We start from the raw sequence: 17,812 nt of genomic DNA on the forward strand, positions 1-17,812 counted from the left end.
TAGTGAGTTCCAGGACAGTCAGGACTATTATACAGAGAAACCCTGTCTTGAAAAACAAAACAAAAACCCAAACAAACAAATTAATATTGTATACATGGTATGACTAAAGGGTTCGACTTTCAGTAGCTGCAGCCATCAATTAATCTTTATGTAAGCAAAAGGACATGTGCATCCCAACAGCTACTGAGGATCATTTGCAATAGCAAACCAAACACAAAGACATCCTATGAAACCCGACAGTCTCAATAGCCATCACTAAAAGGTAGGTTAGGACTACTGAGATGGTACGGGGTGAGGGGTACTGGCTGCCAAGTGCCTGGTAGACCAAGAACTGAGTCCCAACTATCCTCTGACTTCCAGTGTACCTACCCCACGGTGCATGAAAACACACAAATACACAAAGCTCAGAGGAAAAAAAAAAAACTCTAAACAAACATCCACAGATGCCTACTCATACTAGCCAAAAGGTAGAAACAATCAATGCCCATTAACCAACAAATGGCAAATATAATGGAAAAAAAATTATGAGCCAAGAGTCTGGCACTTACCTTCAGCACCAGGTAGGCAGAGATAGGCAGATCTCTGGAGACCAGCCAGGTTTGAAGCAAATTCCAGGACAGCCAGGGTTATACATGAGATCCTTTCTCAACAAAATAACAGCAATACCTAAATTATGGCCTATCCCTGAGCAGAATACTATTCAAATGTTGCTTAGAAGAACAAAGTATAGAGATGGCTGAATAGACAGGTCAGTGCCTCCAAGCACATACTGGTCTTTCGGAGGACAGCAGTTCAGTTCCCAACACTTCCGCTGGGTTACTCAAGTGCCTGTAACTCCAGCTCTAGGAATCCAACATCCTCTTCCGGTCTCTATGGGCACTGCACTCACATGTGTACATGCACAGACAGACAGACAGCAGACACCATTTTGAAGAATTAAAAGTAAAATCTTTGAGAACAACTTCAGAAGCTTCTCTAGTAACATAAAAAGGAAAGATCTGTATGTGTTCATACAGAACAATTTCAAAGTTTTATAGCTCAGTGGTAGAGCACTTGCCAGCATGAGTGAGGCCCTAGGTTAAACCTTCAGTATTGCCTATTAACAAAGGAAACCAAGCAAGTCCTAGGTAAGAAACTTAAGTGTACGCCTGTACAGAAAGCCAGGAGATGCTTATCTATACACACACTTCTATACAAAGCATATTCCTAAAGAAGTTAAAACTGGTAACAGACGTCTTTTCAAGAGGAACACCAAGGACTGCCTAAGGGTGAGGTGGAAGGAAACTCACAATCAACATTTTGTGTAAAGTATCTGATTTCAAAGCAGCTAAACACGTCATAATGGTGGACCATATGTCCAGACACGTGGGAGGCTAAGATGGATGCTGCACTGGAACAGGCATGCAGGGCCCCAAGGTCAGAGTTGGTTCTGCTGCCTTACGTCTGTGGTCACAGCAAGTTGGCGCCACAGCGCTCTCTCCTCTCTCTCTCTCTCTCTCTCTCTCTCTCTCATACACACACACACACACACACACACTCTTTTTGGGAGGGTCTCATGTAGTCCATTTCAGCCTTGAACTTGCTATGTAGTTGAAGGACTTGAAACTTGAACTCTTCATCTTCCTGCCTCCACCTCTCAAGTACTGGGAAAATGTGCACTATTAGACTGCCCAAGCTCCACAGCAAATAAATACACACAGACACGAGGGGGGGGGGGAGTAGAGGAAACCATAGAATGCCCAGCAATAAAACCCTATTTCTTAAGGAAAAACATATTCATGACTTCCTTATTTTGGGGAACTTAAGCTTTGTCCTTATTATAATAATTATTCATCATAAAGTAACTACATCATTAGGTAAGGGGTCAGACAGAGGCTGGGTATGGTGGCACACACTTTTAATCCCAATAATTGTGAAGTGAGGCAGAGGTGGGTAGGTCTTTGTGAGTTCAAGGATAGCCTGTGCTACAAAATGTGACTCTGTTTTATTAACAAAAGAGTTGGATAGAGGCTATTAGGAGAAATAACTATGATTTTCTTTACAAAAATAAAGGGCTAGAGAGGGCCCACTGGTTAAGATCAATAGCTGTTCTTCCAGGGGACTCGAGTTTGGTCCCAGCACCCATCTGTCTGCTCACAACCATCTGTGACTCCAGTTCTAGGGGATCCAGTGTCCTCTTCTGACCTCTGCAGACACCAGGTATACACATGTGCACTTACATACATGCAGGCAAAAATACTTATACACATAAAATAAAAATAGTTAAAAATTTTGGGCTAGAGAGATGGCTCAGCAGCTAAGGGCACTTGCTGCTCGTCCAGAGGACCTGTGTTCGATTCCCAGCACCCACATGGACCCCACAACTGTCTAACTCCAGGGAGGATCTGATGCCCTCATCTGTCCTCTGAGGGAACTGCATCCAGACGTGCATGCAGGCAAATCACCCATATACAAAACATAAAAAAAATAAATCAGCATACAAAGTAGCTGGTTTGCTTTGTTTGGTCCTTCTACCTCTCCTCCCCTAGAAGTCCCCTTCTACTTTCAAGTCCTCTACTACTCTTCCCAACCCCCTCCCTTACTTAAAACTCCTCTTCTCCTCCCATGGTTCCCCGTTTAGTTTCATGACCCATACCTATACTTATTTCCACAAAAATGAGCACACATAAATATTAGAAGTCAGATTCAAGTGTGTAATTAACTGCTGAGTGTAACCTCAAAATAATTAACTTGCAAAGTCTTAGCTATTCCTACTGCTCACCCCCGACCCAAATATAACCAATTTGCCACACATGGCCATCACATCAGCAAACACTTGCCCAGTTCAATGTTATCCATGCTGCTACTCAGGAACTTCATTTTGTAGCAGCCCAGTGCTACCAAAACAGAGAATCAGCACCCACCATCGGAAAATTCCAGGTAATCACTGTGGTAGGCACAATCCGAACTGGAGTTCCATGAAAACCTCACGCGCGCACGCACGCACGCGCGCACGCGCACACACACACACACACACACACACACACACACACACACACACACACACTTTATAAAGAAATCAAAATGAAGTGCAGTGGAGGTCCCAATTAGACTGAAAAAAAAAAAAAAAAGGCCAGGGATATGATACGGCAGGACCATCAGCTTTTCGGACTGAGACAATGGTGTGGCAGATGCCTGCCTCAGAGAAGTCACTTTTCTCCAGGTCAAAGAAAGGCTTTGAAGCAGCACTTGGCATACAAGGATGACATGTATTTACTAGATGAGGCCTGAATTGTTCAGGTTGATGACTAGCTGAATCTTCACAAAGTTCCAAAGGTGTCCTCATTCAGGGAATAGTGTGCGTGGTACAGGACAGCAGAAATGGGAGAAGCAGGAGTTCAAGGCCAGCTCTGGCTTTAGAGCAAGTTCAAACCATAAAGGTTACATGAGACTATGTCTCAGAAAACAAAAACAAAAACAAGCTAGGGGGAAAAAAGTATTTCAAGGCTGTCAACAAGGCTCAGAGAGTAAAGGTGACTGCCACAGAACTTGATGACCCGAGTTTGACCCCTGGGACCTGCATGGCAGAAGGAGAGAAGTTACTCCACAGATAATTCTCTGACCTCCACACACACGCCATGGCTTACACAAAAAGAAAAAAAATGCAATAACCAAAAAAAAAATTTTTTTTTTCTTTTTACAGTATTTCAAGCCCAAACTTGTATAGTCCCCCTCCCCTTTTCCTTTTTGTCTCACACAGGTCTTGCTATGTATCCCTAGCTGGCTGGTACTCATTTATATAGCTCAGGCTGGTCTCAAACTCAAAGCAATCCTCCTGCCTCAGTCACCTGAGAATAGGATTACAGGTATGCATCCTTATGCAGGTGTTAATATGTTTTCTGCACAAATATTAAATTTGCCTCCTGGAAGGATTAGAGAAATGGTTCAGAGGTTCAACCCCCATAATGCAGCAATGTAAAACAACAACAAAAAAACCTTTCATGTTTCCTATCTGCATTGAGTACTTACAGAAAAGAGGAAACTAGGAATGCTATGGGGCACTGAATGAAAGCAATAGAAAACAGCTGGTATGAAGGCCCAGGACTAAATCCCAGGACTGAGTAACTGAAAGCATGGTCAGCAGTTCAGGGTCAGCCTCAGCATGTTAGAGAGTTGGGAGACCAGCCTGGGATTTATGACACCTTGTCTCAAAAACAAAGAGTATTCAATAAAGTCGTATAAAGTACAGTATATCTTTGAAATACTCAAATTTAAACGTTACTAAGGAGGCAGTATGTGTATGAGTAGAAGTCACTGACTAAACTGTGATCTTGAACAAGTTACTTCTCTGACTCTGGGATCTGTAAAATGTGTTTAATAATACTAACTCATGGCTATTCTGAAACTTAAATGAATTAATACGAATTATGGTACACAGAGCAGTTCCTAGGACTAAGAGTTTCCTATTACTATTATGGAATGATAGCTGGGAAGATGACATAATATGTATGAGGCCCTTTTAATAAGCAATGTAATATACACATCACATAGGATGAATTCTAGTCTCAAATATTTAACTATCTGTCAAGCTGAAGTATGTAGAGCCAGTTAGCACTTTCTGGGAAATATACATAGCTAAATACATTTAAAGGAGGTCATAATGAGAAGAATCTAGAAGGTGGGCTATAGAAAGTTTTCTATCAAGTTAGAAACATGAAAAAGCAGTTTTGTAATAAAAGAAACTTCTTAGATATAACCAGGTATAATGGGAGATTCTGAATCCAGGTATATTAAAAGACAATTTATATATAGATTAGAATTTAGCCAATATGAACTGTTACCTTTAATTGTAAAAGTTATTTTGCTTACGGTATTCTAAAAGACATACACAATCAAGTAATAAATAAATATATATATATTACACACACACACATATATAAATTAATTATATAAATCATATAAAGCAAAAGAGCTAGGTAAAAATTATTCAAAACATTAAAAGAAATATGAATGAGTAAGTGAGAAAATATGTGCTCAGGATTCAGGGTCAGAGCTGGCAGTGTGCAGCTCAGGGTATGATGAGATGGAGTCACCCAGGAAAGTATGTGCAGCAGACAAAAGGATGCAAACTAAACAGGTAACACTACAGAGCAGACACAGGAATCAGGACCATCAACTGGAAAGAACAACTGCCGAACAGGCAGCTCAGGAGGACAATGGCATTCCATAAGCCAATGGAGTTTCAGGCAGATATGGCAGTTAACGTCAGCTCCCAGGTCTGAGGGTGTGGCTCAGTGGTAGAGCACTCAGTGGTAGTTCATGGCGTACTACAAGGCCATGAACTCTGTCCCCAGCATCAGAATCAACACAACATCCTGGAAAGACATCACCCTGGCTCCAGATTGAAAGGAGACTAACAGACAAAACAAGGTCACCTATGACTCGATTAGAGGAGTTTCAGTCGTGACTGAAGACAGAAGCTCAAGTCATAGGAGGGGACTGGAGTTAAGTAGTAGAGAATGGAAAGGATAAAAATCTATACAAAATATTATGTAATGTTTGGATAGCTTCTAGTAATTAATGAAACAATACAGTAGCAGGCAAGAGCAGGGGTTGATAACAGACTTGTAAAGAAAGCATCAAGGATCAAGGAATGTCTATGCAGGATAAGTACCGGCTACTGCATTAACAACAGCTTCAAACTTAGCAGAATTCTACTTTAGTTCTTCATGCTGGTTTCCAAACGGGTTGATACTGCAACCAGACATAAACTTTTCACTGTAAGAAATAAGCTGGTTTCCTTAAAAGTCCTAGAAAACAGGGCCAGGGAGATGGCTTAGAAGATAGAGCACTTGCTCTGTGGGCAAAAGGACTTAAAAGTCTATAGGTATCTATAAATTAACATGTATAACACTGATGGTCACATTTCACTCCAAACATAAGCTTACTAATTATTCTTCAATGTGGATGTAATTTTCAAATTCAGACAAAGCACCTGAGCTGGGCATGGGACATATGCCAGTAACCCTAGCACTTGGAGGCAGAAGTAGGAAGATCAGGAGTTCAATGCCAGTCTACAAAGAGAGTGTAAGTCCAGCCTGGGCTCCGTAATGTGTGCTCTCAAAAACAAAAATACCAAAAAAAAAAAAAAAAAAAAAAAAAAATCACTGAAATTTGAGATGCCATTAAGCACAGATCTGAAAGTAGGTTTTACACACATACCCAAAGATAACCTTAACTCTGGATCTGCCAGTCTCTGTGTACTGATTACAGGTGTGTGTCTCCACACCTAGTCATGTAGGCTCCAAGCCTCCAAACAGACCTTCAACTGCCTAAGACTCACATAAACTAAACATTTAAATGAGCTCAGAAGTTTAAAATAAATTTCTAAAACCAAAATTTTCGTTAGCAGCATCTGTATGGCGACTTCTCACCTGCGTGGTCTAGTCCTGGGGGACATCATTTCATTGCCAAGTATGTGGTACCGTCTTGCTTCATGCAGCAACTGGTAACACTCGGGGGAATTCTGGATCAACTGGTCCACCTCAACTGTCTGAACAAAGTAGTTGGGATGCAAGAGAGGGAGCCTGACGTGCGTCAGGAGCTCATGCAACAGAGGCCTACGCAGATCAACAGCTCGGTAAACCCAGCGCATGACGGCCTCAAACACCATCTCCTCTTTCCCTATAACAAGTTCATCGCTGCAGATATAGTCAATAAGTTCATCTTTGTCAAGCTCAAGAAATTCTTCATGCTGGGACACATCCTCAAAAGTCTGTAACGCAAAGGTCTTGCATTTTGTGAAGAGTGTTTTGAGCGAGTGAGTGTCGGCAAAGCGCTGGATTCCTAGACAATTGCAAGGGTCAAGCTGCTCCTCTAAGAACTTGGCACACGCATCACGGAGAACACTAATCTGAAAGAGGCTGGATGTCTCAAAGAGGTACTGGACATTCTCTGTTGTGATCTTCACCTTGCCAGTATATACATACTGCAAAAAACATTCCATAGCTTCAGCTAAAATGCCGTTGATCTCCACCAGCATTTCTCGGCTCTCCCTGTGGTCGTTACAGAACATGGCTCTGAAGTAGCTGCTACATGCTGAGAGGACAGCTCGATGACAAGGAAACTCTTTTCCTTCCACACAGATGATGACATCTGTGAATAAGCGGCTGTCTCGGAACTCGTTAAATATCTGGAGTATGTTTTCAGCATGGGATGATCCTGAAGAGAAGTCAAAATACTCATGACCTGTCAGAGATTTGGGGTCCATTTCAAAAACTTTACGCTTAGTTGCTGGGGAATCACGCACCCCAAGATCCTCTCTGTTTAGTCTGCGTCCCAATATTAGTACCATTGTTACATCAGTTGACTATATAATTGTTGAGAAATAGCTGCTAGGTATCTTCTTTATGTGGCTAAAGAAAAATAAAAATAGACAATTTCATTTTTATGAAAACATAACAAAGCCACATGATTCATAGAGTCTACAACATATACTATTTTATTTTAATGAAAACTGATTAAAAAAAATCTTGCAGGATTAGAACAGTCCTCAGCTCAAACGGTTATATGTATTCTTCCTGGCGATCAGTTTCCACCATCTCCTGAAGGCAGAAGTAAGAAAGCATATAGAACTGAACTAACAATCTTTTAGCTGTTATTTTTGTTTGTCTAAAACAAAGTCTCCCCTATATAGTCCAGGATGGTCTGGAACTCCTCCTGCCTCAGCCTCCTGGAAGCTAAGACTACAGGCACACACCACTATGTATGGCTTACAGCCAGAATGGTTTTTTTGTTTTGTTTTGTTTTTCAAGACAGGGTTTCTCTGTGGCTTTGGAGGCTGTCCTGGAACTAGCTCTTGTAGACCACACTGGTCTCAAACTCACAGGGATCCACCTGCCTCTATCTTCCGAGTGCTGGGACTAAAGGCATGCGCCACCACTGCCTGGCCAGAATGTTAATATAAAGTTACTATCTTTTTTGTTTGAACCATTATTATCTTAATATAGCAGTGCTAGTATTTATCTATCACTATACTTTAAAAATACGTAAATTTTCTATCATGTTCCTAAAGAACATTTAGGAACATGATAGAATGAAATGAACCTCATTTTCTATCATGTTCCTAAAGAAATAATCAGGAATTTATGAAACAATTTATTTACACAGATGTTAAGTGCTGTATTAATAGAAAATACTTAAAACAAGCTAAAGCCCTATTAACTAAATCCCAGGGTATCTTCAAGATGGAATAGTTTATTACAGTTATTTAAAAGTATATGAATACCATGCAGTGGTGGCACATGCCTTTAATCCTAGCACTCAGGAGGCAGAGGCAGGAGGATCTCTGTGAGTTTGAGATCAGCTTGGTCTACAGAGTGAATTCCAGGACAGGCTTCAAAGCAATACAGAGAAAGCCTGTCTTGGAAAACCAAAAAGGATATGAACTTGGATGGGGGCACGGCTCAATTGGTAAAGTGTTTGCCAAGTATGTATGAAGTCCTGGGTTTGATCTAGTATCACATAAACTAGGTTCATGGTACACATCTGTAATCTCAACACTTGGAAAGTGGAGGCAGTGAACTCAAGAGTTTGAGGTCATGCTTGGCTATGTTATGAGTTCTAGTCTAGTCTGGTCTACATAGAAAGCTCCAGTAGGCTAGCCAAGGATACATATAAGTAACAGAAAATAACTGTCATTAGTCGAGTGACTGAATCCTTTGGTTACTCATAGTTGTCTTTGAGGGATTGGGTCATTTCTCAGTCATAGATGGGAGTTGTTACTATGGCTCAAAGGGTAAGGGTCCTTACCCACATGCCTGACAATCTGAGCTGGACCCCCAGAACCCATGTAGGAAGGAGAGAACTGACTCCTGCAAGTCATCTTCTCTCTCTCTCCTCTCCCTCCTCCTCTCTCCCCCCCCCTCCAGGGTTTCTCTGGGTAGTCCTGGCTGTCCTGGAACTCGTTCTGTAGACCTGCCTGGCCTTGAACTCAGAGATCCGCCTGCCTCTGCTGGGATTAAAGGCATGTGCCACCACCGCCTGGCCCAAGTCATTTTCTGACATCCAGATACATTCTGTGGCATACTTGTGCCCTCCAGCATAATGAATGACTGAATGAACATGAAAATAAAGACCAGTGCCTAAATTACAGGCACATTTAACATTTTAAAACAGCACTACCTATTTATAATGGAAATCTGGAGGAAACTGTATTAGTTAGGCTTATTATTGCTATGCTAAACACCATACCAACAGCAAACTGAGGAGGAAAGGGTTCATTTCAGCTTATGACTCTCAGATCACATTCATCACTAGGGAAGTCAGGGCAGGAACTGAGGCAGACGACATGGAGTGCTGCTTACCGGATTGTTTCCTATGTCTTGCTCAGCCTGCTTTCTTTCTTTCGGTTTTTTGAGACAGGATTTCTCTGTGTAGCTTTGGATTCTGTCCTGGAACTAGCTCTTGTAGACCAGGCTGGTCTCAAACTAAGAGAGATCTGCATGCCTCTGCTTCCTGAGTGCTGTGATTAAAGGCGTGCGCCACCACCACCACTGCCTGGATTTAGCATGCTTTCAGGACCACCTGTTCAGGACTGGTACTGTCCCCATGTTAATGGGCTCACCCCTATCAACCATCAAAAAATTGTCCTACAGACTTGCCTACAAGCAATCCAATGGAGGCATTTTCTCAATTAAGGTTCCTCTTCCCAAATAACTCTAGCTTGTGTCAAGTTGAAGACAAACAAACAAAAAACCAGAAGCAATAAACACCTTCTATTTTCTAATCTTAGGTGCACTAATATTGTAATCTGCTTTTTTACAGACTATCTGGTTAATAATTCCAGAAGAATTCAACAGGGCACAATTGCCAAATGATACTGCATGACAATATACAATAGCATAGACAAGATGCCAAATTATAGTCCTCCTCTAGCTTAAAGTTTTTGGCACTTACATACATTCTTTCATTATTTAATATTCTTTTATTTCCTCTAAGAGTGAGGACAGCAGGGAGGATCAGGAATAACCAAACATGGTGGTACATGTCTAGATAGCACTTGTGTGGGAGAGGTAGGAGATCACAAGTTCAAAGTCATCCTCAGTGAGAGTGAGAGCCAGAGAGAGAGAGAGAGAGAGAGAGAGAGGGAGAGGGAGAGGGAGAGGGAGAGAGAGAGTTTTAGGCCAGCCTGAGATACCTGAGACCCTGTCTCAAACACAAACAACCCACCCACCCCACCCACACCCCAGAGATAGAAATGGTTATGACATGGGAAGGAATTCATATTTGAATCTTTACTATTCTACTACATTATTGAATTAGATAATAGCCACTTTCCCATATTAAGAATTTAGGAAATCAAGAATTTATTCTTTGTATCAGCTCACCTTGTTTATCATCATCACCACCACTACCATCATCATCTTCATCACTACTGTATTTCAGGTTCAAAAATATTCACATAATCCACCGGGACTTTGATCAGTGATATAATTACTGGTGCTGACAATAAAAATCTGTTTAAGCTTAGCATTGCAAAGAATGCCTCAGCACTCATGAGGCAGACAGGAAGATGGCTGCAGGTCTGAGACCAGCCTGACTGACACAGATATACTGTCTAAAAACTCAAAATGAATCAACCAAACCAATTAGTCAGCCAACAAAAACAAAACTACTCTCTCTCTAAGCCACAAGGACAAGATTGCCCTCTCTAATCTGTGGGTCATGACCCTATGGGGTCACACATCAGATATTTACAATATGATTCATAACTAGCAAAATTACAGTTATGAAGAAGCAATGGAATAATTCTATGGCTGGAGTCATCACAACATGAGGAACTGTATTAAAGTGTTGCAGCATCGGGAAGGTTGAGAGCTGTGGCTCTCAACCCCTCATCTACGAGAGCTCACAGGACCACCCCCCCCCACTAGCATTCCTTGACACCTATAGGAAAACAATGAATAGTTTTCTGTAGCTAGTGTAATGAATGGAGTATTGGGTAAAGTTGGGGACAAAGAGGTTGATTAAAACTTGCTATCTCTGGACTTTCTAAGAAAACTCTATTTATTAACCAGCCTTCCACAACAGAACCAAATACAAACTCTTACTATTTACCACAGAGTAAATGATCTGCACAGAGTCATCTTAAAATAAGATATTCTTTCAAAGTTTAACTTTTGGTTTCCCATATATAATCAATCAGCTTTTGCTTTCCCAGTTTTTACAAATAAAATATTTACATACATATATATATATATATATATATTATATATATTTTTTTTTTTTTTTCAAGACAGGGCTTCCCTGTGTAATAGTCCTGGTTATTCTAGAGCTCACTTTGTAGACCAGGTTGTTCAGGAACTCACTAAGATCTGCCTGCCTCTGTGCCCCAAGTGTTGGAATTAAAGGCGTGCACCACCACTACTGTCTTACTAATTTATTTTTTACAAATAAACTAACAATAGTTAAAAATGTGATATTTCCTAGGTGTTGGGATTACAAGTGTGTCTCATCACACTCAGCCCAATTCTGTCTTAAGATAAAACTGATCTGGCCTGGTGGTGGTGGCAAACGCCTTCAATTCCAGCACTGGGGAGGCAGAGGCAGACAGATCTCTGTGGGTTCCAGGCCAGCCTGAATTCTAGGACTGCCAGGGATACATTGCTAAACCTTGTCTTGAAAAACCATCCCGCCTCCCCCACCCCACCCCCCAAAAAAAGAAAAAGAAAAAAAGAAAAGGTAAGAAAAAAAGAATTGGTTACTATTATTCACTATTATCTGAATGGTACCAAATAATCCCAGGTTAAAGAATTGAAATGGTTGAAACTCTCTGATAACAGTGTATAATAAATAGCTAATAAACATAAACATACCTTCTCAGCATTTGTTTGACCAAAGTCCCAGGCAAAGTACTCGTGTTATTTAAATTAGCACACCTAAAACAGAGAGCAATGACATAAATCAGATACTGTCAGTTCAAGTACATTAGTAATATGCTGAAAACAGTCCTTAGTAAGTTCCAGTTCATAACTCCAAGTTCATTTTCATACAGATCAATAGTAACATATATTTTTTTTCAAGACAGGGTTTCTCTGTGTAGCTTTGGAGCCTATCCTGGCACTCGCTCTGGAGACCAAGCTGGCCTCGAACTCACAGAGATCCGCCTGCCTCTGCCTCCTGAGTGCTGGGATTAAAGGCGTGTGCCACCAACGCCTGGCAATAGTAACATTTTAAAAAGCAAATTAATAATTTTATATTCAAATTTCCTATTCATTGTAACAGTAAGCTAAATTTGATAGTGAGATGAAGAAATGTGTACCCTGCGATAATTCCAGTTTGGATATTTGAAGAATGCCCCAAAACTTATGTTTCATTTAAATTGGATGGAATTTAAAGTCACTCTAAGAGTTGAGGTATCAACATGACCAAAGTAAACAGTTTATTCACTATGCATTATATATAACCACGGGAATAAAGGATAAAAAAACCCCACCTACTTTTAAGCTTTTGTTATATCCATTTTTTATATAGAATTTCCAAGCCTATCAAATAATTTTAATATGTTTCTATTTTTTCTGCTTTATTGAACCTTACATAGTTAATGTCAACACAACAACTAATCCAACACTACACCCCCTCAGGGTGTGTGTGTGTGTGTGTGTGTGTGTGTGTGTGTGTTTGTGGAGAAGAATGCTTAAGAGAAACTACCAGGATTTAGAGTTGTGCACAGAATAGCAACTGTATTTAAATACTAATTGGTTGGTTCTGATTTCTGATCCAGTCATTCATAATGTGAACTTGTAAATTCTTAAGTTTAGGCAGATTTGATATCAAAACAAAATACAATTAACCAACTTTAAAAAAATACACAATCACATCTTTATACCTACACTACCCTATGATCAGGACATGAATACTATCTGTGTATTTCCCTACTTTCATTAGGAAGTCTAATTTGTGGGTACACTTGATAAAGAATATTGTATCTTGCCAGGCATTGGCAGCACACACCTTTAATGCCAGCACTAGGGAGAAAGAGGTAGATGGTTCCTGTGTGTTTGAGGGCAGCATGGTCTACAGAATGGGTTCCAGGACAGGCTCCAAAGAAACAGAGAAACCCTGTCTCGAAAAACCAAAACTACAACGAAGAAAAAGAATATTGCATCTTGGTCAAGTCAGGGGATGGTTAGTCCTACTGAGTAGTATTTTTTACCAGTACTTAGTAAGGCCCAAGCCAATGAAGGAGAGTCATATTTGTGTCTGACACCAGGGTAGCAAATGCTAGATTCAAATTCAATTTTAAGATACTGTAGGATTGGCACACCGGGCGTTGGTGGCGCACGCCTTTAATCCCAGCACTGGGGAGGCAGAGGCGGGCGGATCTCTGTGAGTTCGAGGCCAGCTTGGTCTCCAGAGCGAGTGCTAGGATAGGCTCCAAAGCTACACAGAGAAACCCTGTCTCGAAAAACCAAAAAGAAAAAAAAAATCCTCTACAAAGAGGTTACAGAAAGTCAGTATGGATCCCCTAAGGCCTTCCAAAGACCAGAGAACAAGAAGCTATGGTACTCTACTAGTATAGTTCCTACAGCTTGCCAACCATCCATGCCATCACATTTTCTCAAACTAACCATGGATAAAGTAGAAACAAAGTGCAGCTGAGGAGTGATTGTAGGGGAAGCTGTAGCCACGCCTACCGAGAGTTACCTTTAAAGATCTAATGGTAATACAGAAGGATGCTAGCAAATGCGTCTAACAGACTAAATCCTTTACAAAGTACTAGACTAAACTAAGCAGGCTTTTACATATTTCTATCAATTTCACACTTACGTGAAAATATAAGTTTTACAACTGTATATAAATTTCAGGTGTGTCTAAAAAGCTGTGCCTAATATGCTCCTCACTAGACCTGACATGGAAACAATGCTATTTTGTCAGTCAGTCCTCCACTACTTACTGCATTTTTCTTTAAAAATGAAAGGCCTAGCAAAGTAAGAGAGTTAACACTTGTAATCCTAGCACTCCAGAAACTGAGGCAGGAAGGATCACTGTGAATTAGAGGTTATTATGAATTACATAGCAAGTACCAGGACATAATTACAAAACAAGATCCTGTTGTGAGTGGGAGGGAGAAACAGAATTTTGATAGTTAATTTTCTATCAAAATCAGTTTTGGTTTATTATAACTACACTAGCTAGCTATGGTGTTGCCTTGACTCCTAAATATACAATAACACTTAGAAGTCAATGATTTTTATTTAACTTAGTACTACACAAATTATTCAGAAATAATTTTAGAAACTCCAACAAAATCTAATGATTTTGTTTGGAGACAGGGGTCTCCTTGTGTAGTCCAGGTTTGGCACAAACTGTAGATCCCCCTGCTGGGCTCACAGGCATGACCTCCACTCTTAATATGCTGTAGATTATCTAAGATGACCAGCCAACTCAGTGGGCTAGCTTGTTAGAAGGCTCTGAGTCTAATCCTCAGTCTCAAGGGGGAGTGGGGAGGGTATGCTGGAAGAGTTACAACTCCAAATTTATTAGCTATTCTGCTGTTGCCCCCTACCCACGATGTCTACGTTGTCCAGGATGGTCCTCTTGCCTCAGCCTCCCAAATAAGTGGAATTACCCACAGGGGACCCACTTTGTTGAGCTATCAGGGGTTTTATAGCATGAAGAACAGAGATGTTAAAACATCCAACTGTCTAGTGTCATTGCTGTGGTCATAACAGATATGAAATGTTTTTTGTATGAATGCTTGTGAGAACATTTTGTTAACATTTTTCATTATAGAATCCATACCTATGTACTTGATGAAAAGAATTGTCTTAAATTTTCAAGGTAAGAGTAAAGTACATACAAGGATAAATGCTGCAATGTATTTGCTAAGTGTATCTTCAAAAGGCTTGACCTTTGAATCTTAATGAAACGGCAGGAAAACAAGGAAGTTAAAAAGCACACTGAAAAAGCATTAAGGTTTTAGCAACTTGGACAAAAGCCAATAAAGTCTAAGATAGAACTGATAACTCTTATAATAATATTATTTTCTTCTTCCTGTTTAGAGACAAGTCACAGGCTTTGTTTGAAGAAACTCGACTTACCAAATGGTAGTTTTTATATAGTGGATAACATTCGTATATATTAAGATCTATTAAATACCCTTGGTACACTAGCGATTATGTGTTCTGATCAGACAGCTGCTTATTCTGATACAGCCATCATTACTTGAATTTTTAATATTAAGCAGGGTTGGAGCGATGGTTCAGCAGATAAGAGCACTTGTTGCCCTTGTAGAGAACCCAGGTTTGATTCCCTGAACCCAAAAGGCAGATCACAATCTGAGCCATCTGTAATTCCAGTTCCAGTAGATTTGACGGCCACTTTGGGCCTTCTTTGGCACCGAATGCAGGTGGTGGATCCAAGAAGGCAAAACACCATACACGGAATAAATACATCTTAAAAAAAAATCTATTAAAAGGTGCTGGAGAGATGGCTTAGTGCTTAAGAACACTGGCTGCTCTTCTAAAGGACCTGGGCTCAATTCTCAGAGTCCACATAGCAGCTCACAACTGTCTATAATTCCAGTTCCAAGGAATCTGGCACCCTCACACAGACATACATGCAGGAAAAATGGCAATGCACATAGAAATAAATATTTTATAAAGTCTATTAAAAATATATAGCCAGTAAGACCTGCTTCACTTAAGCTCATTTTTTCCCCTGCTATAACAATGACAAGAGACCCCCATAAACTTAAGAGCTTGGAAAAACCACCTTTAATATCCTCTGGCTGAAAAGAACCAACCTTTCAGTCATCTTAATTTAGTTTTCCAAAATATGCCTTCAACTCACTTCTCAGAAACTTCTAAATTACCTGGAAGATCAATATACGAAAGTGTGTGTACTGGAAAACAGGGAGAACTAAGAGAGCGATTAAAAAAACAAACAGAACTTTAACTTCTAAGCCAACAACTTCACATTATCCTTTTTTTTTTTAAGCCACCTTTTAAATCTTAAGTGGCAACCCTAATAAAGAAAAACAAAAGGAAAGACCAAATCCTTATGAACCAACCACCCGCTGGACTTGCCGGGAGTCAATTGTAAACACTAGCACGCCATTTAGAACAAAACTAATCCTTAAAATCCGCTAGAGCTGACACCGAGGCTTCCCCAAATGTGGCCTTGTGATTCACCCTTTACTAGGTAGGCCTGCGCAGAGCAGGAAAGGGCAAGCTGGCAGTAGCACACTTCTCCGCTCACTCTGTCCCCTCACTGAGCCCGATCGGCTCGGCCGGCGACCGCGTTGGCCTCGGCGGGGGCACGCCCCCCACTGCTGTCCCCCCTCCCGCGGCGTCCGCGTCCTCCAGGTCACCTTCAAATGAGGGCGGGACTGCGCGGCACGGGCCACCCAGCCACCAGCTCCCACCAATAAAAACTCGCAACTCGCCGGCCGGGTCCTGCCTGCAGCGCCCAATCCCAGCCTCCCGAACCGTCTTCGCCTCGGGTGTCCCGGTCTTAGGGGCGGGGACACTGGGAACTAAATTAAGAAGCAGAGCCCGGCGGAGAAGGAAGCGGGCGGCCGGGCGGGGGCTCCCCCGGGACGGCCCGCGGCCTCGCTCCGGGTAAACAAAGGCTCAGCGGGGGCGGGTAACGGTCAGGTGACCACGCCTAGCAGGTTTCGCAACCGCACGTCGAGCGGTTGTGGCCCCAGCACCCCGATCCTGTCAGTGCTCGGCGACAGCACCCACGGTCGCCCTCACCCCCATGGAAACGCCAGATCCGAGACCGTAGCACTCCGGACGCTTCCGCCCGAAGCGCGTTGCAGCCGCGGGGCTTGTCCCCGCCCGGTCCCCACGCCCGAGGCCGCGCCGGGCTTCTGGCTGCCGGGGGCCTCGTCTCCCTCCCGCAGGTGCTGGTTGTCAGTACCGCGGACGCGGGCTGCCTGGAGCGGCCACCTCGGTACCTCTCGGCGGCGCAGGCTGGAAGCGGCACGAGCGGCGACCCCGCAGTGTCTGCTACGCCGGCGTCTCCTGGAGCCACCAGTCTCTGCCACTGCTCACAACAAAGGAAACATGTGACCTTTGGGCCAAAACACTTAGCGTCACCCACCCTTGGCCAATGAGGGGGAGGCATCCCTTCCCGGAGCACCCTGGGAGATGTAGTTCTTACTCCCGGTGGGCTCCCAGACAACCTGGGTTCCGCTAGAGGGCGAACCCCATCCCGGGTTGCTAATTCGAAACATTTACTTAAGGTAGAATCAGGGTAAAGGAATGCATCTTGAGCAAGACCGGAGTGGTATGTTGATTGTCTTCAAAGAGCCCTCTACATCCCAAAGCCGAAGCACCAGACCGGGACTTAGTCGACCTTAGAGCTTGGACTAAGGCTTGTTTGTTTTAGTTAACAATTTCTAACACACTTGGGAAGCGTGAGGGCCCAAGAGGTGGAATGTACTGCCGTCAGCGCAGAGGAAGCCGACTTTCTCTGTTAAGGTCGCTTGTATCAGACCCTTAGTTGCCTTTTTGTTTTAATCAGACGCACGAGTCGAGCAAAAGTTGTAACAAACCTTGATTTTCCAAGGCACATAGAACTTATTTCAAGATATTGTTTTGTTTCTATCTTGAAACCATTTGGTTGTTTCTGGTTTCTGATATCAAAGTTGTTATGCATGTCATTAACACAGCCATGCCTCGGTTAAAAGGGAGATGTGTTGCCAAAAGGTGGAGATAATGGGGAAAGTTGATGTCCGGGGCATTAAATATGCTTTTAGTTTTCTTTTTCATCTCCTATCAACCTTTAAAAATGCCTACTTATTGAGTACTTCCTGTGGGAG

General features: G+C 42.1%; 1 protein-coding gene across 4 annotated transcripts in view; it reads right to left on the reverse strand.

Annotated features, from left to right (window-relative positions):
* The window catches only part of Klhl24 (kelch like family member 24), a 38,035-nt gene extending 20,973 nt beyond the window's left edge, over positions 1-17,062 (reverse strand). Inside the window, exons 1-3 of one of the 4 annotated variants that reach the window (XM_027413087.2) lie at positions 16,946-17,062; positions 11,856-11,918; positions 6,414-7,394 (exon numbers count right to left, since the gene is read on the reverse strand). In XM_027413087.2, coding sequence (XP_027268888.1) covers positions 6,414-7,333 — 920 coding nt within the window. In that variant the 5' untranslated portion in view covers positions 7,334-7,394; positions 11,856-11,918; positions 16,946-17,062. Of the gene's footprint in view, positions 1-6,413; positions 7,395-11,855; positions 11,919-12,993; positions 13,249-16,742; positions 16,878-16,908 lie in introns of those variants that run through there. The other 3 variants (XM_027413086.2, XM_027413088.2, XM_027413089.2) reach the window with 3 other exon arrangements.
* Positions 17,063-17,812: the final 750 nt, after the last annotated feature.

Source organism: Cricetulus griseus, chromosome 4, assembly GCF_003668045.3.
Source record: "Cricetulus griseus strain 17A/GY chromosome 4, alternate assembly CriGri-PICRH-1.0, whole genome shotgun sequence".
NCBI lineage: Eukaryota > Metazoa > Chordata > Mammalia > Rodentia > Cricetidae > Cricetulus > Cricetulus griseus.